General features: G+C 38.4%; 2 protein-coding genes across 5 annotated transcripts in view; both read left to right on the top strand.

Annotated features, from left to right (window-relative positions):
• Positions 1 to 11527, top strand: part of LOC311588400 (C-type lectin domain family 6 member A-like) — a 44609-nt gene extending 33082 nt beyond the window's left edge. For both annotated transcript variants that reach the window (XM_084765980.1, XM_084765979.1), the window contains exons 4-6: positions 8050 to 8204; positions 9009 to 9121; positions 10435 to 11527. In XM_084765980.1, coding sequence (XP_084622106.1) covers positions 8050 to 8204; positions 9009 to 9121; positions 10435 to 10648 — 482 coding nt within the window. In that variant the 3' untranslated portion in view covers positions 10649 to 11527. The remainder of the gene's footprint in view (positions 1 to 8049; positions 8205 to 9008; positions 9122 to 10434) is intronic.
• LOC311588403 (C-type lectin domain family 6 member A) overlaps positions 1 to 26925 on the top strand; it is a 152048-nt gene that overhangs the window by 113942 nt on the left and 11181 nt on the right. The window contains exon 1 of one of the 3 annotated variants that reach the window (XM_084765984.1): positions 26392 to 26563. The exons of 1 other annotated variant lie outside the window; for it this stretch is intronic. In XM_084765984.1, coding sequence (XP_084622110.1) covers positions 26539 to 26563 — 25 coding nt within the window. In that variant the 5' untranslated portion in view covers positions 26392 to 26538. Of the gene's footprint in view, positions 1 to 26391; positions 26564 to 26815; positions 26837 to 26925 lie in introns of those variants that run through there. One more of the 3 variants, XM_084765986.1, reaches the window with a different exon arrangement.

Raw genomic sequence — 26925 nt, 5'->3', positions numbered from 1 at the left:
AGTTATAAGTGAGTATATACCATTTGAGTCTATAGAATCGTATCTATCTGTTACACATACCATGTATATTCTTGTGATAAAAATAGACTAGCAATTGATATGACCATAATTCAGACTATTGGAAGTAAGTTATAATTGAATTGTAGGGGTACAATACTTCAACTAGAATATATATATATATATATATATATATATTATATATATATTATATATATATATATATAGTGTGTGTGTGTATGTGTGTGTGTGTGTGCAGAATAAGCTTAAATTTGAATTCTATTTGGATGTTTCAAAATTAAACTTATTTTGCATCAATATACAAAATTCTATACCAGTGAATTAAAAATAACCTTGTGAGTAACATTTGAGGCATTAAGTTAAGGGGCAGATTCACTAATCTACTTTTTGTCCTGTCGTCCCTATATATTTCCATGTAGCCCTTTCTTTCTTTTCAACCCCACTCTCCAAACCTAAGAAGGAAAGAGAAAGGAAAAGAGAGACATCTCTGAATCTAACCTTGTTTTCTCTCTAAATAAGACTAACAATAACTTACAACCAATTCCCAATGGAAATAAACACCTATCACCCAAGAAAGCAACCTAAAACCTACTCAATCCCCCTAAAGGGAAATGGGGCATCATTCTCTTAAGATTTCTTCTGGCTGATTTGGGATGAATAATGCCTTTGTAGGGGCCCAAATAAAGTTGGGGGAAAATTGTTAAATAAGCTAGGAATAGCATTTGTGGTCTAGTTTCTACATGTTGAGAAATTCCAGGTGTAATTAGAGTCCTCTGTAGGACAGTCTGAAATGCTGGACCCACTGGAATTGGAAGCTTTCTGCGAAGCTGTCCTATTCTGATGAGGAGCAGCAACTGAAGCAGTTGGTGCTGGAACATGAAGGATTTAGGATGTCAGTGTCCAGCATGCTGAGAGGAATTAATCCTGTCAGGTCTGATCCAGCTTCAGTGTCTGATTCTTTTATTCTGAAATCATATAATTTCTCACAAGCATTATATAGAACTAAAATTATAAATGTATGAGGTATGTGTGATGCACAGAACAGTTCAGGCTGATTCTCTGCTCTTTGTATGAGCAGAAGAAAGACATCTACAAATCTTCATTTATGCCATACAAAGAATGGCATCTAATAATAATTCACAAGGATTCTGTAGCCAACAAGAAGCATTGTCTATGCATAGACATTCATGTTGGAGGTTGGTCTGATTTATTTTGATGCTAATTACATCTTGCTGTCTCTGTTAGGCCTAAAAGCCTAACCTGTTTGACCAATAAAAGGCCATCACACCTGGCGAGGGCAAATGGGTTAGGCGTGGCTGTGTCCCAGGGCTTGGAGGGACAGAGGGAATCTTGGGAGGAAGAGACCCGAGGAGAGGAGAAGAGAAGAAGGTGGTGCCATCATGGGTTAGGTGGAGGAGAAGCACATGGCCAGTGTAGATGGAGATTTGGTCCAGAGGATGATAATTAGCAAGTATTTGAATTATGGATTGGATGTAATTTGATGGAAATTATTAGAAGCAGATGGTATAGGATTGGGGCAAGTATTCCATACCTGCCTCACTCTGAGAAGTAGTTTAGGGGATTACTACCTCCCATGCCCCAGGTAACTAAGGCTATTTCAAAATATAACAGGTGTCTGTGTCTTGATTGATTTCTAGAGGGTTAGAAACTTCTGCCGTAATAATAATTATAGGCCTAATACTAAACATTATTAGGCCCTTTTGGTAAATTAACCACAACACATTCATGTCTCTGCCAGTCTCAGAGCTATTCCCATGTGGTGGGATTAGCAATATAAGTTAACGGCTTGTTCTGCAGTTTGAATTATTCACATCCCGATTGTAGGCCCCTTCCTCACCACCTCTGGATCCCATCCTCCTTCCCTAATCCCCTCTCCCTTCCTCCTCTCATCCTCTGAAAGGGGAGACTTCCTCTCCTAATATTTGACATCAGCCTATCAAGTCTCATCTGTAATACTTACACCTTCTTCCTCTGTGGCCAGGCCAGGCCACCCTGCCAGGGGGCAGTGATCAAATTTGGGGAGCCATAGTCCAAGTTAGAGGTAGACCTTATGCTCCATATTGTGGTACCCACAAAGAGACGGTGTTGCCTATCTACTATATCTGAGCAGAGGGTCTAGGTCCACATCATATATGGTCCTTGGTTGGTGCATCCGTCTCGGTGTTGTAGTGTCATTATCCTGTATTATGTGCCTACTACTAACTTACGAGTTAGTATAAACCATGTGTGTACTTATGAATCTGTTTCCTCACTGAGTATGATCTTTTCTGCTTCCATCCATTTGCTTGCAAATTTAAAAATGTCCTTATTTTTAAATTATTTTTGTACATATACACTTATATTATTACACATATATACAATAGATTACCTATAGCAAGAAAAGCTGTGACACAATCAGGACTTATATAAATGTTGCATTCTTAGTGTTTTGACTATTTGTATTTAACAGACTTGAATAAGACAGCTTTCCTATCTTGCTGCATCTAAATTTCTGAATGTAAATCAATCTCCATCACAGCTTGTCATTATCAACTTAGAACACCTATCTAGACCTAAAAACATCTTAACCCCTGGACTAAGTTACCTGGACTTCAACTCTCTCAGAGACTTGAGAAGGAGTAAACCTGATTATCTCAGAATGTCAGGAGTGCAGGTTAGTAGCTTTCCAAATGAGAAGATGACAGAGACAGTTTTCTACCTGAATAGTCACCCAAAATTCTCTATAATGTTGGAGCATCTTCTTCATCCTTCTGGCCCAATATATCTGACAGACATATTTGTGAGGCAGGAACTATTGGGGACTTGCTTACCCTGTCTTGGCAGAGTTTGGCTGTTGACTCTGCCTGCATCCAAGTTTGCCCTTTTTTAAAAGGCAGAATTCTGTCTGTGGTAGAAATTAGGACCTTTCACCAAGTGGAGAGTTTGCCACATTTGAAGCCCTCTCCATAAGGAGGTTCTTTGATGCTCATCATCTTCTTTGAGGTAAGTTGGGTGTTGCCAAGAGTTAACCTGTGTCATTGTCAATGAATCTTTAAAGTAATAAAACCCTTTTAAAGTGCCATATTCTGCATATCTCTGGGGTTTTTGAAGAACTTGTCTTTCTATAGAGTCATATCTATCTGCTGTGCCTAAGATATATATTTTTGTGATAAAAGTAGACTAGCAATTGACCTGATCATGATTTAATCTACTAATATTTAATTGGTATAACTTACTTCTCCTAAACAGCTTGATAGCACTTTCAAAGCATTGGAAATAAACCTTGTATTATAATTGAGTTATATGGGTACCATAATTCATATTAGAGTAGAAATAAATAAATATATATATAGTGAAGAATAATCTTTCATTTGAATTCTATACCACTGTATATATAATTTATTTTGCATCTATACACAAAATTCTATATCAGTGGATTAAAAATATCTTGTGAGTGAAAATTGAGGCATTAAGTTGAGAAGTAGATTCACTACTCTAATTTTTCTTCTATCTTCCCTGTACATTTATATATTCCCCTTCTTTCTTTTCAACCACTTTCTCCAGGCAGGATGTCAATATCTGGTATGCTGCGAGGAATGCATCCTGTGAGGTCTGACCCAATGTCAGTGTCTGATCCTTTTGTTCTGAAAGCATATAATTTCTCACAAGCATTCTACAGTCCTAAGAGTATAAGTGTATAAAAGGTGTGCGTGATGCATGGAACAATTAAGGCTGGATTTCCGCTCTTTATATGAGCAGGAAAAGAAGACTTATGTAAATCTTCATTCATGCCATAGGAAGAATGGCATGTAATAGTAATTCATAGGGGTTCTTTAGTCAACACGAATCATTTTCTATGCCTCGACTTCCACGTTTCAGCCAGTCTCAGAGCTAGCCCCATATGGTGGGATTAGCAATATAAGTTACCTGCTTGTTCTGCAGTTTAAATTCTTCACATCCTGATTGCAGCCCCCTCCCTCACTCCCTCCCGATCCTCCTCCGTCCCTCATCCCCTCTCCTTCCTTCCCCTAGTACTCAGACAGGGGAACCTTCTACCCCGATTATCTGACCTCAGCCTATCAAGTATCATCTGTATTATCCGTAGCCTCTTCCTCTGTGGCCTGGCATGGCCATCTTGCCAGGGGGAAGTGATCTAAGTTCAGTGGCCAGAGTGTGTGCCTGAATTAGTCCCTACTCTCCACATGTGGGATCCACAAGGAGACTGTGCAACTACATCCAAGCTGTAGGTCTAGGTCCACATCATACATGGTCCTTGGTTGATGTTTCTGACTCTGTTTTGTAGTGTAGTTATCCTGTATTATGTAGTTAATGTCCGATTATGAGTGAGTATATACCATGTGTATCTTTCTGGGTCTGGGTTACCTCACTCAGGATGATCTTTTCCAGTTCCATCAATTTGCCTACACATTTCAAGATTTCCTTGTTTTTAATAGCTGAATAGTATTCCATTGTGTAGATGTACCACCGTTTCTTTATCCATTCTTCCGTTGAGGGACATCTAGGTTGTTTCCAGATTCTGACTTACAAATAAGGCTGCTATGAACATTGTTGAGCAAATATCCTTGTTATATGGTGGAGCATCATATGGGTATAAGATTAACCATCAATAAATTGGACCTTATGAAACTGAAAAGCCTCAGCAATGTGAAGGACATTGTAAACAGAACAAAATGACAGACTTCCTTATTTTTAATAGTGGTGTAGTATTCCAATTGTGTAAATGTACCACCATTTCTTTATCTATTCTTCAGTTGAGGGACATCTAGGTTGTTTCCAGATTCTAGATACTACAAATAAAGGTCTCATGAACATAGATGAGCAAATGTCCTTGTTGTATGTTGGAACATCTTTCAGGTATATTCCCTGGAGTAGACTGGGTCTTGAGGTATAATTATTCCCAATTTCCTGAGAAAGTGAATGATTGATTTCTAAAGTGGTTGTTCAAGTTTGCACATGTATCAGCAATGGAGGAGTTTTCCCTTATCTCCAAATCCTGGCCAGCATGTGCTGTCACTTGAGTTTTTGGTCTTAGCCATTTGGATACGTGTAAGATGGAAGCTCAGAATTTTGAGTTGGATTTCCCTGATAACTAGGGATGTTGAACATTTCTTTAAGTGTTTCTCAGAAGTTAAGAAGCCTCTGTTTAGTTCTACACTCCAGTTATAATTGGGTTATTTGGTTTGATGGTGTTTAATTTCTTGAATTCTTTATATATTTTGGATATTAGCCCTTTTTCAGATGTAGGATTGATGAAGATCTTCTCCCAGTTTCTAGGCTGTTCTTTTGTCCTGTTGGCAGTGTTATTTGCCTTACAGAAGATTTCCAGTTTCATAATGCCCCATTTATTGATTGTTCATTTTAAAATCTGAGCTGTTGGTGTTCTGTTCAGGAAGTTGCCTCCTGCACAATGAGCTCAATGCTCTTCTACACTTCTTCTTCTAACAGATTTAATGTGTCTGGTTTTATGCTGAGGTCTTTAATCCACTTGGACTTCAGTTTTGTGCAGGGTGATAGAATTGTATCTATTTCCATTTTTCTAAATGTAGACATCCAGTTAGGCCAGCACCATTTGTTTAAGATGCTGTCATTTTTCTAATGTATGGATTTAGCTTCTTTGTCAAAAACCAAGCATTTAAAAGTGTGTTGGTTGATTTCTGGGGTTTCAATTTGATTCCATTAACCAACCAGCTCATTCTATGCTAGTACTATGTTATTTTTATTACTGTTGCTCTATGGTACAGCTTAAGATATGAGACTCATCCAGAAGATCTTTTATTCTACAGGATTATTTTAGCTATTCTAGTTTTTTGTTGTTGTTTTGTTTTGTTTTTCCATATGAAGTTAAGACTTGATCTTTCAAGGTTGGTAAAGAATTGTGTAGGTATTTTGATAGGGATTGCATAGAAACTATAGATTTCTTTTGGTAAGATGGCCATTTTGACTATATTGATTCTCCCAATCCACAAGCATGAGAGATCTTTCCATCTTCTGAAATCTTCTTCAAATTCTTTCTTCAGAGATTTAAAGTTTTTTCATACATCCCTTTCACTTTCTTCATCATACTTATACCAAAATGCTTTATATTGTTTGTGGCTATTGTGAAGAGTGTAGTTTCCATAACTTCTTACTCAGCCTGTTGGTCACCTGTATACAGGATAGATACTGATTATTTTTAGGTGATTTTGTATCCAAACACTTTGCTGAAGGTGCTTATCAGCTATAGGAGTTCCTTGATAGATTTTTTTTGGGAGTTATTTATGTATACTATCATATCATATGCAAACAATGATAGTTTGACTGCTTCTTTTCCAATTTGTATCCCTTAGATCTCCTTTAATTGCCTTATTTCTCCCACTAGGAATTAAAGGACTATATGGAAGAGATAAAGAGAGAATGGACAGCATTATCTTGTCCCTGATTTCACTGAAATTGACTTGAGTTTCTCTCTGTTTAGTTTGATGTTGGCCATAGACTTGTTGTATATTGCCTTTATCATGTTTAGGCATTCTCCTTCTTTCTCTGCTCTCTCCAGGACTTTTAATATGAATCAGTGTTGGATTTTTGTCAAATGCATACCCTAATTTCCCCCCAAATTTAGGTGGGAAAAGTTCATCATATGGTCCAAAATATGGTAGATGCTCAGGATTGAGATACCATCTTGGCATATTATTCCTTTGATGAGGATGAAGTGTTTTTCTCCATCTCCTTTGATTAATTTTGTTTGAAAGTCATTTTACTGGATGCTAGAATGGCTATCCCAGTTTGTTTCTTGGGTCCATTTGCTTGGAATACAGTTTTCCAACCCTTTACTCTGGGGTAATGTCTATCTTTACTGCTAAGGTGTGTTTCTTGTATGCAGCAGAATGATAGGTCTTGTTTTCACGTCTATTCTGTCTTCATGTGTCTTTTTACTGGGGAATTAAGACCATTGATGTTGAGAGATATTAAAGACCAGTGGTTATTAGTTCCTTTGGTTTTAATGTTGGTGGTGGTAGAGTATGTGTGTTTTTTCTTTCTTTTGGATTTGTGGATGTGCAGTCATTTATTTCCTGCATTTTTCGGGGTGTAGGTAGCATCCTTGAGTTGGAGTTTTCCTTCAGTACCTTCTGTAGGGCTTGATTTGTGACTAGGTACTGATTAAACTTGGTTTTATCATGGAATATATTGTTTTCTCCATCTATGGTGATTGAAAGTTTTGTTGGGTATGGTTTCCATGTTGGCATCTGTGGTCTCTTAGTGTTTGCATGATATCTATCCAGGCCCTTCTAGCTTTCATAGTCTCTGTTGAGAAGTCAGGTATAATACTTATGGATTTGCCTTTATGTGTGACTTGGCCTTTTTCTCTTGCAGCTTTTATTTGTTTGTTCTATACATTTAATGTTTTGATTATTATGTTGTGGGAGGATTTTCTGTTCTGGTCTAATCTGTTTTAAGTTCTGTAGGCTTCTTTTATGTTTATGGGCATTTCTTTCCTTATGTTGGGAAAGTTTTCTTCTATGATTTTGTTAAAAATGTTTTCTGGATCTTGGAGGCTGGAGTCTTCTCCTTTTTCTATTCCTACTATTCTTAGGTTCCACCTTTTTATATTCTTCCAGATTTCTTGGATATTTAGTGTCAGAAACTTTTTAGTTTTAACATTATGTATCGATAACTTGGATTGTAGTTAACTCCACTCTTGAGTTTCCCTCTTTCATCTTTTATATTTGGTTGGTGTTGCTTGTGTCTGTGGTTCCTGTTATCTTCCTTATGTTTTTGAACTCTAAGATTGCCTCAGCTTATGTTTTCTTTGTTGCTTCTAACTACCTCTTTAGGTCTTGAATAGTTTTATTCTTTTCTTTCTCCTGTTTGATTGAATTTTCCTGTATTTCTTTACATTATTCAATTTCTTCATCTGTTTGGGTGTATCTTCCTGTAATTCCATATAGACTTTATTCAATTCCTTAATTAGTTCAAGCAATTTTTAAAATGATTTTATTACATTGCACTTATATTTCCTTCTTTCCCCCGAAGACAGAGTCTGGAGCTGTTGCCCAATGAATTGGAAGCTATTTGGTTCCAACTGCTATTTTACTTCAACTGACTCATTGGCATCTTGGAACGAGAGTGAGGCAAAGTGCTCCAGCATGGGTGCTCATCTGCTGGTGATCCACAGCAAGGAAGAGCAGGTGCATCCTGGGAGAGAGTGTGGCCTGAGTCCAGCCTACTGCCTGCCTCTTTTTACTAAGAAGGATTTTTTTTTGTCATGGGTGTTGGTGCTGTGGCAGAAGGCTTTCCATCAGATAGGAAGAAAATTTTGTATTAGCCTTTATATTCTACACCTTGCTCTCACTTCTGACTTAAACAGCCCCAAAGGAACAGTGACATCAGAAATGTAACACACAAGGGTGGAAGGAAGGATGGAATGTTTCTGCCTGAGAGACCAGTTTGTGATTTCAGGAGTCTAATGCTTCCTGTAGTACCAACTGTCTAGCAGAGAAGGGTGTGGGGAAACAGGATCAAATCAGGAGAGTCACAACCAACCATCAGAAACAAAATATCTGAAGTTATAAATGGAAAAAGACTAAATGTGTAAAATTCTTTCATGCACAGCTTTTCATGCACAACTTTCAAGAATGGTGTTGGTGAAGAAAAGACAAGAATGAGTCTTAGATGAGAATTCATTATGATCATGGTTACAGATTGTTTGTAGTGTCATGAAAATAAGAGCAATGACTTTTTGTCCTGATCATACAGAGAAAATATGTACTCCTGGGGGTGGGAGGTGTAAATCTTCTATTTGAAATTTGAAAAATATTTAAGGGCCTAAAGAGATGAACTAGAATTTTATTATGATGTATTTGCATATGTGCATCATATTGAACCCTATAGTTTTGTTTCATTATAATATTATTTTAAATCTTATAAAAATTATATAACAGAAAAAGAAACATTCAACCCAGGCTGAAAGATGTATCATTTTTCCCTCTTAGGATTTCATCACCGGGATCCTGGATACTTCTGCTGTTTATTTTATAGGGCTTCAGGATGAAGGTCACAGACAATGGCGATGGGTTGATGGGACACCTTACAACGAGAGTGCCACGTGAGTCTAGAGTCACACAGAGGAGTCCTGGGTCCTGTAGCATGAGGTGAATTTAGGATGCTCCTGCTGTTGGTTATGAAACTAAAATAGCTCACTCCTGACATAAGTGCTGGTAATGGAGTTACTTTTATTCCCTATTTACTAATTATAGGAGTTATGTGAGACATACATTATTGATATTCCCAGTAGAGATGAGATAATTGAGTTTGAAGACTGTAGAATGATAAGTAGATAGGGCACCCAATCAATGTCTTTACACGTAGATGCATTTTATTATCCTGCCAGGTTCCCATCTATATCCTTAAAAATAGGACTTTATTTTTATTTGTGTGTATATATGAGTATCATTGTGAGTATCTGCAATGGCTTTGGGTTTCCACAGAGCTCATAAATGGGTATTGGCTCCCATGGAGCTGTATGACCTTGCCAATACAGGTGCTGGGAACAGAATTCTCACATTTTCTGGAAAAGATCAAGCACTCTTAATGTCTGATCTACCTCTCTAGTCTTCATTTTTCTCTTTCTAATAAAAGTTGATGTCATATTCACATCTGATTATTTCTTGTATATCAGAGCCCTCAATTATGATGTTTTTGTGTCTCATATTTAGGTAATTATTTAGAGACTCTCTCCAGGCACAGTGGCACAGACCTGTGTTCCCAGCACTTGAGGAGGCAGAGACAGGTGAATCATTGAGAATTCAAGGCCAGCATGGTCTACAAAGCAAGACCAGAACAGCCAAGTCTACACTGAAAACCCCTGTCTCAAAAAATCCCAATAAAACAAAACAAAAACATAAATTAAAACTCTTATATTTTAGTATGTTTCCATATTCTATCCTCATACCTGTTGTGAGAAATATATAGTGAGGTTATTGTTCTCAATTTTCAAAGAAAGAAATGAGGAATCTAGGATTATATATTATTTGCTTTTGATGACAGAAATAAGTAGATTACCTACAGATTTCATCTAGCTGTCCAGTCTCTAATATAGTTCTCTTGTCATTCAGAAGAAAACTATATTAGTACATGGAAATAAGGAGAGAACTTTTCAGCATATAAATAATCACCATAGGTTGATTGTGCCCTGGTACAAAGACATAGGGATGAAGAAATAGTAGCCTGTGGGGTATGTGCTGGAAGAATGGCTTAGTGCCAAACTAATATCACACTGAGTGTTGTGGGCACTGGTACCTAGGGAAAGGCCAGATATGGGTGACAGAGAAGGCTTGATTTGTACATACATATGTCTGATTTTCACAAATTCCAACCTCAAGCATTATTGTAGGAGACATATTCTTTCCTCTCTTTCAGATTCTGGCATGAAGGCGAGCCCAACAATGGCGAGGAACAATGTGTTACATTACAGCGTCGACTGGTTTTGGGGGGTCGACATTTTTCGAAGGATCGACCTTATTGGTGGCATCGACAGTTTTTGTCGAATCAATCTTTTCTTTGGGGCTGGAATGATGTCTTTTGCAGTTTGAAAGAAAACTCAATTTGTCAGATGAAGAAAATATACTTATGAATCACACGTTCTCCATGTGCATGGGATTGCATTGTTGTCCATGTTACACAGACACCTGGAAAATTGTTCATGTGTCCACAGAAGATAAGAGTCTGCAAAGGTTTATACCAATGAAAACACAGGTCCACAAACACTTGTGCATCCATCCACTTTATTCATAATAAAATGACCTTTTGTTTAGAATTTTTCATGTACCAGGGACTGCGTGGGGACCCTTTTGTGTACACATGGAGCTTTGCTGACAATCCCCCAAAGTTTTATTGAATCACACAATTGTAGATGTTCTCTCTATCTGTTGTTTCTCTTTTTTAATCTGCCTTACCATGAACTAATTATCCAAAGCAGGTTCACAGGTCCTTTTGATATTTAAGGTAGTTGCTGTTGGCTATTTGCATAAACTCCTGTGGCTGGCAAAGGCTTTCCTTCTGTGGACTCCCTTTGTAAACTTTGGAATCTTTGTAAACTCTCAGGACAGGAAAGTGGCTAGGAGCCTGCTTGAGAAGCTCCAGCAGCCAACCCCCCCCCCCCACACACACACACAAGACCTGACTGTCATAACAGTGTTTCCAGCTCTGTAACTATCAGAAAGGTCATCTACAGCCCCTCAAAAGGACCAGATTATGATAATTCAAGTGAAAGGTCTGAACAAAAAGCCACCAATCACTGAAATGGAAAACTCTCAGTTCCCTGAGCTCCCACTAGCTCAGGACTTGAAATCTCACCAAGCAACACCGCAGAAATTTCTGCCCTAGAGAGCTCTGTGGCAAAGAATCCTATATAAAGGCTGTGTTTGCTCAGTTCCCTGCTGCCCTCTCCTGGGAACAGGGGCAGACAATCTTGGATTTGTCCCTCTATACCCTGCACCCTCCCAATAAATCTCTTTCATGTGATTTGCTGCCTCATGTGACTCTCTTATTGGAAGAAACCAAAAAACAATGAAGAGAGAAAAGGAAGAAGCCAAGATGTGGAATGGAGCTGAGGCTCCTTCCCTCAGTTGGGGATACTGTCTCCTGGGAGCTGCAATGCCTCTGCTCAGGAGGCTTCCTCTCAGATCTGTGTGGTTCCTGGGCTCCTGAGTCCCAGGATACTGCTCCATGTGAGCAGGAAGATCAACAGGTGTGTGTGTGTGTGTGTGTGTGTGTGTGTGTGTGTGTGTGTGTGTGTTAAGAACACTTATAATATTCTAAAGAACATTCAGGTACACAGGATGGTGGTAAATATTGTCATTCTAATGAACCTCAGGTCCTCAGTATTTACTTATATTTTGTCTGACAGTTTGCTCCCTTTCATCACATGTCAACATCACAACACCCCACCCTTTAAAGCACATATTTTTCACTCTGACGCCTGAGATTCACCTTTTCAGACATCATTTATAAGCGAGATCATTAGTACCAATCCTTCTTTGGGTTGTTTCACATAGAAAAACACGGATACAACAAAGCTAGGATGGGTGTGTTAGGCTTTCTAATGGAGAAGCCACAGCATGCCAGAAGCTCAGTGTGTGTGTTACATACATTATTTTTTAACCCATTCAAACTCCTTACTCACTGTTTTTATCCTAGTTTCTATCTATTTCTAATGAAGTCTTCGAAATTATAATTTCTGTTTCCTTTCCTTCCTTCTGCCTACTTTCTTCCCTTATTCATCCCTTCCTTTCTTTCTCTCTTTCCTATTGACATGGTCTCACATGTAATCCAACTGGCTTTGAACATATTAAATAATCAATGATGACTTTGAGCTCTGGATCCTCTTTCCCTGCTCTTTTACATGCCAGAATTACAGGTATGTCCCATAGAACCCAGCATTAGGGTATATATATATATATACATGAGTTACTAATTTTTATGGATTACTCAATTTATGGTAATATAATTCTTAATAGTATTTCCTTATGATTTTTATTTTATTATATCTAGTGTAATATGACTTTTGTTTATTGCTTTAAAAGTTTATTCTCTCCTTTTGATTTATTTAATCAACAAATATCTAGATGATTATGACTTGCCAAAGTTAAACCAAAATAAAGTAGACAATTTAAACTTGATCACCACAACTGATGAGATAGAAGCAGCAATTAAATATATTTCAACAAAAGGAAGCCAGAGCACCATTAGCCAGCTACACCATGCTGATGAAGTTATGGTTCATGAAGGAGAAACCATAACCACCACTCACCAGGAAAGGAAGTAGTGAGTTTTACACTGGGTGTCATAGTTAGCTCTTTTAAAATGAGATTGTTATTTCAGACAGCAGAGCAAACTCAGAAATCCCAAAAGCCCACTATGATACCTAAAGTGTTACATCCCTTTGTTAAACTGCCGTGCTAAGCTCGGCATAGGATGCTGGCAGACACCCAAAACCAGCCAGAAGGCAGGTCCAGTGAGTCACAGGCGTGGTGAGCCTGAAGGCCTGGTGAGACACAGGCCCGGTGGTCAGCGCCCAGTTCACCTTGATGGAGTAGACTTCAGCAGCTGCCAAGGCAGTTTGGCCATCACTGCCTGACCAGCAGACAAGCTCCAGGCATCTAGTGGTGATTCTTTTTTTTTAAAAATACTTTTTCTTGTGCATTTATTCCATTATACATATACAAAATAAACTACATAGAGCAAGAAGAACTACAAAACAATCAGGAATTGCATTAATGTTACATTCACAGTGTTTTGGTTATTTGTGTTTGACAACCTTGAAGAAAACATTTTCCTATATTGGTGAGTCTAAAATTCTGAATGTAAATCAATATCTATCATATCTCATCTCTGTCAACTTAAAACATCTATCTAGACCTAAAAACATCTTAAGCCCTAGACAACTAAACTTAATTATGAAACTAACCTATTTGGTCTTCAACCTCATCAGAGATTTGAGAAGGAATAAAATTAATTACCTGAGTAAACAGGAGGTGCAGGTTAGCAGCTTCCAAATTGAAAAAAAAAATGACAGAGACAGTTTGCTATCTGAACACTCACCCAAAATTCTCTATAATATTAAAGCATCATTTTCACCCTTCTGGCCCAATATATTGACAGACATATTTGTGAGGCAGGAACTACTGAGGACTTGCTTACCCTGTCTTGGCAGAGTTTGGCTGTCAACTCTCCCTGCATCCAAGCTTGCCTATTTTTATGCAGAATTCTGTCAGTGGTTGAAATGAGGACATTCTGCCTGTTGGCTTGTTTGCCACATTTGAAGCCATTTCCATAAGGTGGCTCTTGGATGTTCATCATCTTCTTTGAGGTAGGCTGGGTGTTGCCAGGAATTTACCTGTCTTATTGTCAAAGAATCCTTAAAACAATAAAATTATCTTTAAATGTCATATTCTGTAAGACTCTGAGGTATTTGAAGACCTTATCCACGTATTTCATCTTGTCTGTCTATAGGATCATACCTATCTGTTACATCTAGGATATATATTTTCTGATATAAATAGACTAGTAATTGACATGACCATGATTCGATCAATTGGCAATTAACTTGTCTAACTTACTTATCCTAAACAGCCTGCAATAGCACATTCAAGGTATGAGAGGTAAATATTGTGTTCTATTTGAGTGGTATGGGCACAATACCTCATATTAGAGTAGAAATATATATATATAGTGTGTGTGTGTGCAGAATAATCTTAAATTTCAATTCTGTAGCAATGTATCAAAATGAATAATTTTTGCATCAATATACAAATTTCTATTCCAATGAATACTTGTGAATACTATTACCAGTTCTAATTCTTTCCCAGACTAAATGATTCTGGAGGAGGAGTGGAGGGAGAGAGGGAGAGGGAAAGGGAAAGGGAGAAGGAGAGGGAGATGCAGAGGGAGAGGCAGAGGGAGAGGGAGAAGGAGAGGGAGATGCAGAGGGAGAGGGAGAGAGGGAGAGAGGGAGAGAGAGAGAGAGAGAGAGAGAGAGAGAGAGAGAGAGAGAGCCTTTATTTTCATGAATCAGAGACATTAGAAACCTTGAGCAGCATGAGGGGTTTTGAGAGTGAATATGTTTGATTCACCCTGACTAGTGGTGCCAATGGTACTGAGTCCACATGTAACAAAACAGCCCTCTCATCAAAGGGAAAAGCAATACTTACTTATCCAATGTGTTGGGGAGAATCTCCAGGTAAAATTAAAAGTCATTGGTTGAAAGCCAAGACACAAGACATCTTATTAGCATAGGGTAGGTATCTTCAGGAATCCCCAAGTGCTTCCTGCACAGGTTTCTCATCAGGAAAGGCCCTGAGGGCTAGTTAATGCTCCTTAGGTGATCTGGGGTTCCCAAGATCAGGGGAAGATGGGACCCTGCTGAGAGAGTCATTTGTTTTTATACTTGTCTCTGGGCTATCCAGAAATGCCAGATTTTGTCATTATTAGCAGGGTTCCACAGTCTCCTCTTCTCTGTCTCATCTTGTAGATTAATTTAGTAACAGGGAACTTAACAAATGAACTGAGGCATAGAATATTAGATATTTGAATTGGGAAATTAGAACAAGAAATCAAAGTTCCTCTCTGCATCTGATGAGAAGTGGAAGCCAAATTATATCTATCCTTGATTTATTTATATGGTGGATACTATGTATAGGTTTACATATGTTGAACCATGCCTTGGTCACTTTGAAAGATCTTTTGATATGACCTTGAAGTTGATGTATAATTTTTTGGAGTTAATTTTGTATCCACCCAATTTGCTGAAGGTGTTTATCAGCTGTAGGAATTCTCTGATGGAAATTTGGGGGTCACTTATGTATCATATCATCTTCAAATCGGGATAATTTGACTTCCTCCTTTCCCATTTGGATGCCCTTGATCTCCTTTTGTTGTCTTATTGCTCTGGCTAGAACTTCAAGAACTATATTGAAGAGATATGGAGAAAGTGGGCAGCCTTGTTTGATCCCCAATTTTAGAGAAATTTCCTTGAGTATCTCTCTACTTAAATTGATGTTGACTATTGGCTTGCTGTATACAGCCTTTATTATGTTTAGGTATGTGCTTTTTATGCCCAATATCTCCAAAATGTTAAACATGAATGGGTGTTGGATTTTGTCAAATGCTTTTTCTGCATCTAAGAAGATGATCATGTGATTTCTTTCTTTAAGTTTGTTTATGTGGTGGATTACATTGATGGATTTCCATATATTAAGCCATCCCTGCATGCCTGGAATGAAGCCTACCTGGTCATGGTGAATAATGTCTTTGATATGTTTTTGTACTTGTTTTGTGAGTATTTTATTGAGTATTTTTGTGTCTATGTTCATAAGAGAAATTGGTCTGAAATTCTCTTTTTTTGTTGTTGGGTCTTTGTGAGATTTAGGTATCAATGTGACTATGGCCTCATAGAATGTTTTGGTAATGTTCTATCCATTTCTATTTTTTGTAGTAGCTTGAAGAGTATTGGTATTAGCTCTTCTTTGAAGGTCTGGTAGAATTCTGTGCTGAAACCATCTTGTCCTGGGCTTTATTTGGTTGGGAGACTATCAAAGTCTGCTTCTACTTCTGTAGGAGAAATAGGACTATTTAATTTGTTTATCTGATGTTATTTCAATTTTGGCAAGTGGAATCAATCAAGAAAATCATCCATTTCCCTTAGATTTTCAAAATTTGTGGTTATATATGCCTTCGAAGTAGGATCTTATGATTCTTTGTATTTCTTCAGTGTCTGTTGTTATGTCTCCCTTTTCATTTCTGATTATGTTGATTTGGATAGTGTCTCTCTGCCTTTTAGTTTGGCTAATGGTTTGTCTATCTTGTTGATTTTCTCAAAGAACCAGCTCCTGGTTTTGTTGATTCTGTGAATTGCTCTCTCTGTTTCTATTTATTGATTTCAACCCGGAGTTTGATTATTTCCAGACGTCTACTCCTCTTGGGTGTTTCTGCTTCTCTTTTTTCTAGAGCTTCCAGATGTGTCGTTAAGTTGCTTATATGGGATGTTTCCAATTTCTTTATAAAGGCACTTAATGCTATGAATTTTCCTCTCAGCACCGCTTCCATGTGTCCCACAAATTTGGTTATGTTGTTCTTTCATTTTCATTGAATTTCAGGAAGTCCTTAATTTCTTTTATTTCTTCCCTGACCCAGGTGTCATTAAGTAGAGAGTTGTTTAGTTTCCATGTGTGTGTAGGCTTTTTGTTGTTTCTGTTGTTGAAGCCCAGCTTTAAACCATGGTGATCTGATAGGGTACAAAGCATTATTTCAATCTCCTTGAATCTTTTGAGGCTTGCTTTGTGACCTACTATATGATCAATTTCAGAGACGGTTCCATGGGGTGCTGAGAAGAAGGTATATTCCTTTTTGTTTGGGTGAAAAGTTATGTAGATATCTGTTAGAACCATTTGATTCATGACGTTAGTTAGTGTCGTTATTTCTTGGTTTAGTTTCTGTTTCAATGACAATCTTTGGTGAAAGTGGGTGTTAAAGTCTCCCACTATTAATGTATGGTGATTGATGTGTGGTTTAAGCTTTGTTAATAGTTTTTTTTTTTACAAATCTGGATGCCCTTGTATTGGGAGAGTAGATGTTTAGAATTGTGATGTCCTCTTGGTTGACTTTACCTTTGATGAGTATGAAGTGACCATCTTCATCTCTTTTGATTAATTTTGGTTGGAAGTCTATTTTATTATATATTAAAATAGATACTACAGCTTGCTTCTTGTGACAATTTGCTTGGAATATTTTGAAATATTGGAATATTTGAAGAAACCCCTTTGTTAACATCTTGCCCAGGACCTAGGAACACTCTTTATCAGTTAGTAGAAGAGCACCAGGAAAGCAGTTCAGAAAAGGATAATGATGAAACTGAAGGAGAAAATTTGGCCTCAGAGGAAGAACTTGACTTAGAAAGGGAAACTAAAATACATCATAACCCAAAGTGGTCTTCATTGCAGCATTTGGTCATAAGCCACCCCCAGGATCCCCTAAAAACATAAAAAGAAGCCAAAAGGACCTGTGGTATTTTCTGCTGCTGTTAAGCAGGCCCAATGACAGGATGAACCACTGAGGTGCTTTCCTCTGATTATGGGAGATGGTAAATGAAAGGAGGAGTCTTCATGGGAGCCTCTGCCATTTAAACTACTTAAGGAGATAACACAGGCCACATCTGCCTATGGACCCACTTCTCCATACACTCTCACTCTTGTGGAACGTTTAGCCTCTAATGGATGACTCCTTTTGATTGGTTCCAGGTGGCTAAAGCCTGCTTAGGAGGAGGCAGTTTTTTACTTTGGAAAGTTGAACATGAGGACTCAGCTTGAAGAGAATTGTCTAAGATAAATGGAAAAGGGGTGTGGGGGAGAGAACTAACATATGATATGCTTATGGGTGTGGGAGGATGGTTTGGAGCATCTGCTCAGCTAAAATTGCCTGGAGAAGCTTTGCTGAGAGTTATGGCTGCTGCTATACAAGCATGTAAATGCATACCTGTGGGAGGTACAAATACCAGACGTCTCTCTAGTATAAAACAAAAACCAGAGGAACCTTTTGAGGAATTTATTGGTCAGCTAGCAAAAATGGTGGGGAGAATGGTTCCTACCACGGAAGCAAAAAATATTCTTTTAAAACAATTGGCCTTTGAAAGGGGTAACCCTGCTTGTCAGTCATTTCTGGGGCTAATAAAAAAATCTGGAAATATTTCTGATTCTATTAAAGCCTTGCTGAAGTCACACCCTCTTACTTCCAAACTATAGCAATTTCAGCAGCTCTGCAAAGTCAGACTACTCCTCAATTTCCAGCTACCCAAGAAATCAGAAAGTCTGATCAGAGAGGCATGACCTACAAATGCTATTTATGTGGCCAGACTGGACACATTAGCAGACAGTGTCCCAATGAGACAAGAGGTCTCACTAACCTTAATGCTCCTAATCTCACTCAAGGTACAAACCCAACCGTGCCTGGTTCACTATGCCCTCGCTGCCAGAGAGGATATCACTGGCAAAGAGAATGCTATTCTCATTTTCATAAAAATGGTACTCCTTTACCTAGTATTGCTGTACATCTTAATAATAAAAAACCACCATTGAATCTGGAAAACTGAGTGAGGGGCCTCCCTCAGGTCCCTCAAACAATTGAGGTAACGCAACTGCCGCAAACGACCAATCCCTTTGTCAGTGGAGATCAATCCAGCAGCTGCTGTGAGCAACCCCAGACAGTGCGAGACTGGATGTCTGTGCCATCTCCACAACTTTATTAACTTCTGACTCTTCTGTCATTTGCCTACCCACAGGAGTTTATGGTCCCCTGCCTAAGGGACATTAGGACTCAGGGCAAAATTCTACTTCTATGCAGGGAATAAATGTGATCTCTGGGATAATTGATTCTGACTTTATGGGAGGAATTAAGGTTATTTTCAGCCCCCTGCAAAAACAGTTCAGATTCATTGAGGACAGAGCATTGCTCAATTGCTTTTACTCCCATAACAGGTTTCAGGTAGGCCAGCTACTCAGGCTCCACCCGGAGCTACAAGTATTGCCTTAAGTGACAAAGCTTTTTGGGTTCAAGAAATTAAAAACCCCTATCCATTATTCTTTATACTATAGATTAACATAATGTTTTATCTTAAAGACCTAGAAATGACAGTTTACACAATTAGGCCACTGCCTTGCTGGTTTACACTGATGATTCAGCTTCAAAAAAGACTGCTTTGATTGCTGGTATGTGTATGGATACTTATTTTCACATATTCATATCTCTGCCTGATCTAGAGATGCTTTCAAGGTTATGGAACAGCATTTATTTTACTGTTTTGTCATCTTGGATATGCCTAGAACTTTAAACACCTTACAGATTGTACTTCAGAGGCTTTTGAAAACTTGATATCTGACTTTAACACATCATACTCCGCTGGTCTCTCTGTAATCCACAGAGATGGGCTTTTGTGGAGCAAGCTCATTGGTCTTAAATACACAAACATGTAAAATTACAAATTGGAGATTGTAGATATTCATCTCCTCATCATACTTAAAATGATGTCTTATACCTCTTCTGAAGTAAAGTGACCACTAACCAAATGATAGAAAAGACTGGATGTCCATCAGGAGAAGTTTTGTTTATGTTTTCACAGGACACTGCTCTATCTTCACTAGTTCCTGACCTGCTAATTGAACATAGAAGACCAGTCACGGACCAGACACATGCCAAGAACGCCCCTCTCCAGCTCAAAGACTTCTCCCTGTTGCCTTCTCTATGCCCACATCATCCATCACTGGATAGTCCAACAAAAAAGGACTCTGAGGACATGGTTCCTGCTGCTCCTGATGGACTCTGATCCTGTGTTATTTCAACTTCTGCTATTATATATTCAGGAAATACAAGGCACATATATGGACCTATGTGCAACATTTCCATAAAAATGCTATTTGGCTATTGTATAAGTTCCACTGTAACCCCTAATATCTTTTCTCACCTGAATTTCTTTCACCTTATGTTATTCTCTTACAGCCTTGATATGAAAACTTTACTACATATGCATTGTGTTGGGTTGCTAATGATTTTTTTTTTACAACCAAAGAGATTACTGGCCTTATTTTGGATAGCAGAATCTGAATGTCAGTCAGCTTCAGCCAACTCTCTAGCTCAATAGCTTCACTCGGTTAACTGTGTATATTTTTTTTGACTCAAATATTTCCTTAGCTCTGATTTCTCAGAATACATTTTAATATATATTTTATTAATTTATTCATATTACATCTAAATTGTAGGATATATTAATCAAGGTTTTACAGATAAAAGCAATGCCTTAGATGAAGTCACTCTCTAACTCAGATTCTATATCTTAAGGCATGTCTAACTACCGCATGTCATGCAGATTATGGATAGTTTTGTGTTACTCCTCTGTCATTTGTTAGGTCAGACATGTCCTGGGACAAGACACAGGCACACCTTAGAGGCACTTGGAATGGTTCACAACTTGCTATTAATTTGGAAACTCTGCATTCTCATATTAGTGCTCACACAGGGATCCTCTCCTGAGGAACCGGCTAGCTATAAACTTAGGAATAATCACAGAATTGATCATCTTACTTTTGATTATTCTTCCAGTCATCTTCAGACAACTAGGAACTATGGTCTGTTCCGCCAGAGAGAAATTCACACTCTTAATTAATTTGAAAGAAAGAGATGCCAAGAGCCACCCTGTTAAGGGAGCTCACTGGGCATGAGGGCTATCTAGGAGGCGATCTGGTGTTCGCACCTCCAAACTGCTTCCAGCCTCTGACAGGCTGTTAGGAGCCATTCATTTGGGGAAGTTCATAGGCATGAGAGATCTCTGGGGGGTGATCCGATATTTGCAAGGTCGGTGTTGTGAGTACCCCAGAATTGCTTCCAAACTCTGACTACCCTGTCAATTGTGTTTTGCTGCATCTCTCTAAAATCTGGCATTAGAGCCAGGCATGGTGGTGCATGCCTTTAATCCCAGCACCCAAGGAGACAGAGGCAGGTGGATCACTGTGAGTCGAAGGCCAGCTTGGTCTACAAAGCAAGTCCAGGACAACCAGGACTACATTCATGGCCAGGCCAGTCTACAAAGTGAATCCAGGACAGCCTATATTTAGGGTGAAATACCAGGATTCGTGGTGCCATCTGGAGTGGAGGCTTATCTGAAGCCACAAATCTGCTACGAGGCTATCCTTAGTGAGACATCTGGAGATCCACAAAGGTATTTATTATAGCCATAAACTAACTTTAACTTTTAAAACTATTTGAATCAAATCAGGAATTCAATAATCAGGGACTAATTCATCTTAATAACAAACAGTACATCTTCAACATAATCCTGTAGGAAGTTTGCTCAATCAGAGCTGGTCAATATCCAGAAAATAACAGTTCACACCAATGCCAGATGTATTTACTTTTAGTTTTTCAAGACAGGGTTTCTCTGATCTCCTTAGAGTCTTGCCTTTGGCAATTTCTGCTATTGTGATAGTACCCCAGGGAATGAACAGAGCCTCAACCATAGCTTATAAGGAATTTCTAGTTAGTTAATTAAATAGGAAGCATTCTTTAAAAAAAAAAAAGAGGTTCAGTCAAAACAAAATCACATTCCATTTGTTTGTGTCCCAAGTATACACCATGCTTCTAGTTTAATCCTTAGGGGTTATTATATTCTGTGTAGTGAGTTTTAGCCTTTTTTCTGGATAGGCACAGATATTTTACATTTGTCTACACATCTGATTTGAGCTCACCCACAATTTTGCTCATGCTCTGATTTTTCATTTTCCCTACCAATTGCTTTCTTTTATTTTTAATTACTGTTTTTTGTTTTTCTTTTTTACATATTCATTTATATTATTACACACACATATAATAAATTACCTACAGCAAGAAGAACCATGAAACAACCAGGAACTATGTAACTGTTACAGTCCTAGGGTTTTGAACATTTGTATTGGCAACCTTGAAGAAAACATCTTTCCTATCTTGGTGCATCTAAAATTCTGAATGTAAATCAAAATCTATCAGAGCTCATCTATATCAATGTAAAACATCTATCTAGACCTAAAAACATCTTAAGCCCTAAACAACTAAGCTTAATTGTAAAACTAAACTATCTGGTCTTCAACCCCATCAGAGACTTGAGAAGGAATAAAACTAATTACTTGAGTAGACAGAAAGTGCATGTTAACAGCTTCCAAAATGAGAAAATGTCTTTCCACCGGCAATGGAGAAACGTTCCCCTTTCTCCACATCCTTGCCAGTATATGCTGTCTCTTGAGTTTTTTTTTTTATCGTAGCCATTGTGATAGGTGTAAGATGGAATCTCAGAGTCTTTTGAGCTGCATTTCCCTGAGGACTAGAGATGTTGAGCATTTCTTTAAGTGTTTCTCAGCCATTCGATATTATTCTATTGAGAATAATAGCTCTTACCTGTTTAGCTCTTACCCCATTTTAAAAATTGAGATATTTGGTTTGGTGGTATTTAATTTCTTGAGTTCTTTATATATTTTGAATATTAGCTTTTTGTGGATGTAGGGTTGGTGCAGATCTTTTCCCAGGCTTTAGGCTGTCATTTTGTTCTTTTGACAGTGTCTTCTGCCTTACAGAAGCTTCTCAGTTTCATGAGATCCCATTTATTTATTGCTGATCTTAGAACCTGTGCTGCTGGTGTTCTGTTCAGAAAGTTGTCTCCTGTGCCAATGAGCTCAAGGCTCTTTCCCACTTCTTCTTCTAACAGGTTTAGTGTGTTTGGCTTCATGTTGAGGTCATTTAATCCATATGGACTTTAGTTTTGTGTAGGGTGTATAAATATGGATGTGTTTGCATTTTTCTACTTGTATCCATTAGACGAGCACCATTTGTTGAAGATGATATCTTATTTTCCATTGTATGGATTTGGCTTCTTTGTAAAAACTCTAATGTCCATAGGTGTGTGGGTTTATTTCTGGAACTCTGACTTGATCCCACTGATCAACCAGCCTATTTCTATGCTAGTTTTATTACTGTTGCTGTATAGTACCCCTTGAGATCTGGGATGAGATCCTCTACAATATCTTTTATTATATGGGTTATTTTAGCTATTCTGGGTTTTTTGTTTTTTGGTTTTCCATATGAAGTTGAGAATTGATACTTAAGGGTGGGTAAAGAACTGTATAGGTATTTTGCTCTGTTTATTGTTATGTTTTACTTCAGGACAGTCTTCAGTTGGACTTTTTTTCTATCATGTCAGCATTCTCCAGTAAAAGGCATTCCGGCATTATCTGGAAGCTAATAGAGCATAGACTAGAGTTGCAGGATGTTAGTGGTCAAGACAGAGATCAGTTAGAGGAGTGCATGCTGGAGATGGGTAAGAAAGCAGAAGGCAGCTTGTCTCTGCACAGCCTAGGGGATGTTTTCTCTTCCTGGACAGCCAATCAACTCAACAAAATAGTTTGTACTTCTTCATCCAGAAAGGGAACTGGAAACAGTTGGTAATGAGTTGGTGGAAACAACCACTTTTTCCTCCTTCACTTATGACTTAATACATCTCAAGAAACCATAGGAAAAAGGGTTTGGGCTTTTAAAATTACTAAATCTGTCCTATAATTACTTAACCTATGATGTTACTTGAAAAGCTACATTGGTTTTAATCTACTTTTGAACTCTCTCTGCAGGTCTGTAACTGGCTACTGATGATTGAACTGAGTCTTGAATGCTTTTCCATTCTGAAGTGTTGGGAGTTGGGCTCCAAATCTCTGGTCACATGGTTCATACCATTTTGAAACAATCTCAGGTACTGGCAATAGTTATCTCAATAGCATAAAGTAAGGTCTGGTTAAAATGGAATAGTTATATATGAGAAAAGCTGTTCCTTTTGCTGTGGAACTATCTTTGGAATGAAAAAAAAATCCTCACAAAAATTGCCACAGAAAATGTCCTATGGTCAAAAGAGTTTTAGAAGTTCTGTGCTAAGAACCAAGTTTAGGGCCATACATGTATGTTTAGTATCCCAGTATCATATGTATCCCATTGGAGACTGCTTCCTTATGAATGTGGAGGTGTTGATGGTGACAGTAGAGGGAAGGTTCCAGAAAATTTTTGTAAGTGAGAAGTGAGTGATACCAGACTTGATGAATCTTGCCTCTGATTTCATACCCCTTTTCACTTCTCTTTACCTAGTGAGACAACTCATAAAATGTTACCAAACTAATAAGAAAACTCAAAAATGTAACTAACCCAATGAGAGACCTCATAAAATGTTAGTAACCAACTTCTCCCCATTGTAAGTTGGATTTTTGTCATATTGGACCAACAAGATCAGTCTGCTTTCTTGATACCTGGGAACAATTTCAAGGCTAAAGATTATAACTCCTGCCAGAAGAGTAGTATCTTTACTCTAAAATCAAATGACAAGTCAGGCACCACAGGGAAACAGTCCACAAATCAACCAATTTCCTTCAAGGAACACAAAGGCAGAATGTACAGAAGTAAGGGAAAGGAATATATGGATACATAGGTAAAAGAAAAATCAGTTTCATACACAACCCTAGTAATGAATGAACCATGCACTCATCCATGAAATCCTATGGATTGTTACAGAGATCTGCTCCTTCCATGATGACAGTGAAAAGGGTCCAGATTGCTCTCAAGTCATCAGCACTGAAGAAAAGGACTCATTTGTTCCAAAAGTGTATCCACACTGATAGTTGAGAGGGAGCTGAACAGTCAGGAGATGAGTCATACATGGAGATCTGACACACTGGTCACTGTAATCTAAGGAAATGCCATACCTGAAAGGCCCAGATCCCAACAGTCTCATTTGCATATTAACCTACAGTCATCAATATGATTGCCACTGTGTTGTCAAGATGATAGATCTGTTATTTGTTCTACAGCTTGTGAGACAAGAGGGAGTTAAAACTGGAGTTAGTACTGTCAAAGTGTATTCACAATAATCATAATTACATACCTGTTTATTCACATTTGAAAGAGCCAAGACAAAAAAAATACACACCACAATACCCTTTGCATTTCACAATACCACTTCTGAATGATGCTCATAAGTTTAACTTTTTTAACAATTTGGTTTGGTTTGGTTTGGTTTGGTTTTGCTATTTTGAAACAGGGCTTTTCTGTGTAGCCCTGGCTGTCCTAGACTCATTTTGTAGACCAGGCTAGCCTCAAATTCACTGAGATCCACCTTCCTCTGCCACCGTGAGTGCTGGGTTTACAGTGCCAACACACCTGGCAAGTCTTATTCTTTCTTAATGCATGCATATATGTGCATATGCATGTTCACGTGTGTGCATGTAAGTATATGTGTGAAGGATTCAGGGCTGCTAGGTCTCAGGACAAACAACTAACTGAAGTGTCTATTAACATATCAAAGCAGTTGTTTTTTGCCAGTCTCTCTCAGCATTGCCAGTACCTGTTATAGAGACATCGTGATTGGCATATCCTGCTCCCTACCCTAAACTCTCCAGCCCAGCCCAGGGACTGGGATGACCCCTTCCCTCAGCTTCTCTTCCCTATATAACCCACACATTTGGCTATGTGGTCCTTTTGGCCTCCTGGTCTCTTGACTCACTCTTGGCATCTTTGTCCATGGTTCTCTTCCCCTCCTCCCAACTTCCAGCCGACTCAGCCTGGACCATTCCAGATGTCTCTGTCTATGCCTTTCCTTATATCTATAATAAATATTTTAAGTCCTTAGGAGAAGTCTTGTCTTCCTTTTATTTTATTTTGTTTTTTTTCATTTAAGACAGCCTCAGGTATAAATCTCAAACATCATCCACTTCCTTTAAGGTAAGGTCTCTCTTGGGTCTGGTGAACATCAATTAAAAGCTGGGCTGCCTGGACAAGAAGCTCCCAGGGATCCACCTGTCTCTGCTTCCTCAGCGCTAGGATTCACAAGCATGTATCATCACACAGGACATTTCTAGGTAGGTTCTGGCCATCAGTCTCAGGTTCTCATGCTTGCAAGACCACCAACCACTTTACCATCTCCCAGCCTTCCTTGAAGTTCTTATTATTTACTACATTAATACATAATATCTAAGTTCTAGCCATTAAATCAGACTTGATTCTCTTCCTAGGATCATGTTCAACATATGAATGAAACCTTATACAAACCAAATGACCCACATAAAAATCTGAAAGTGAAAATTAATCTAAGTAAGATTTATGGATAAATGTCTTTTGAGGTGGGAGAGATTTCCACATTTAGGAACTGAACAAGTGATGAGAATATTCATGTCAGAGTTTTCAGGAACAATTGTGTTTCTCAATTTCCTCTTTCCTGTGTCTTTAAATCACTGAAGGCCACTTCCTACCGTGACTTCTTCTGTGTGTGTAGCACTGGCCTTCTCTGAATCATCTGGCTCAAAGCGTGTAGTGGTTGACTCTGAGCTCTGGCCTCTTTGAAAAAAAAAATCAGGACACTGATTCATAGCAAGGAGGAACAGATACAAGAATCCTTTAAGCTTCTGAACACAGACCTAAATAATGGTGCAAGAAAGACAATCCCAAGGTGAGATGAGCATTCCTGCCTCAGTCCAGAGGAGACAGTGGAAGTGTGTAAGGCGATGAGTAGTTGCCTAGGGTAAAGAAGCAGACTGGTGGGCAGTCTGAAGGACAGAGTGGAGCAGACCACAGGAATTTGAAGGGAGTGTGTTATCTCAGAGCCTATAAACCTTGAAAAAATATTGAAATATTGAAAAGGGATGTAAAAAGATAGGACATCAATATAAGAATGTGATACTTAAGAAGAAAAGAAGAAATTGTAAAGATATGGGAATTGCAGGTGCCTAAGGGTGAAATTTTTTTCTAGATTGTGTATTGTGTTTTGTGTGCTTGTTTTATATGTATGAGTGTGTGGTGTGGTGTGTGTAT

Source organism: Acomys minous (assembly GCF_964271855.1).
Source record: "Acomys minous genome assembly, chromosome: 17".
Taxonomy (NCBI): Eukaryota; Metazoa; Chordata; class Mammalia; order Rodentia; family Muridae; genus Acomys; species Acomys minous.
The sequence above is the reverse complement of the archived record's forward strand: the minus strand, read 5'-3'. Positions and strand labels throughout refer to the sequence as shown.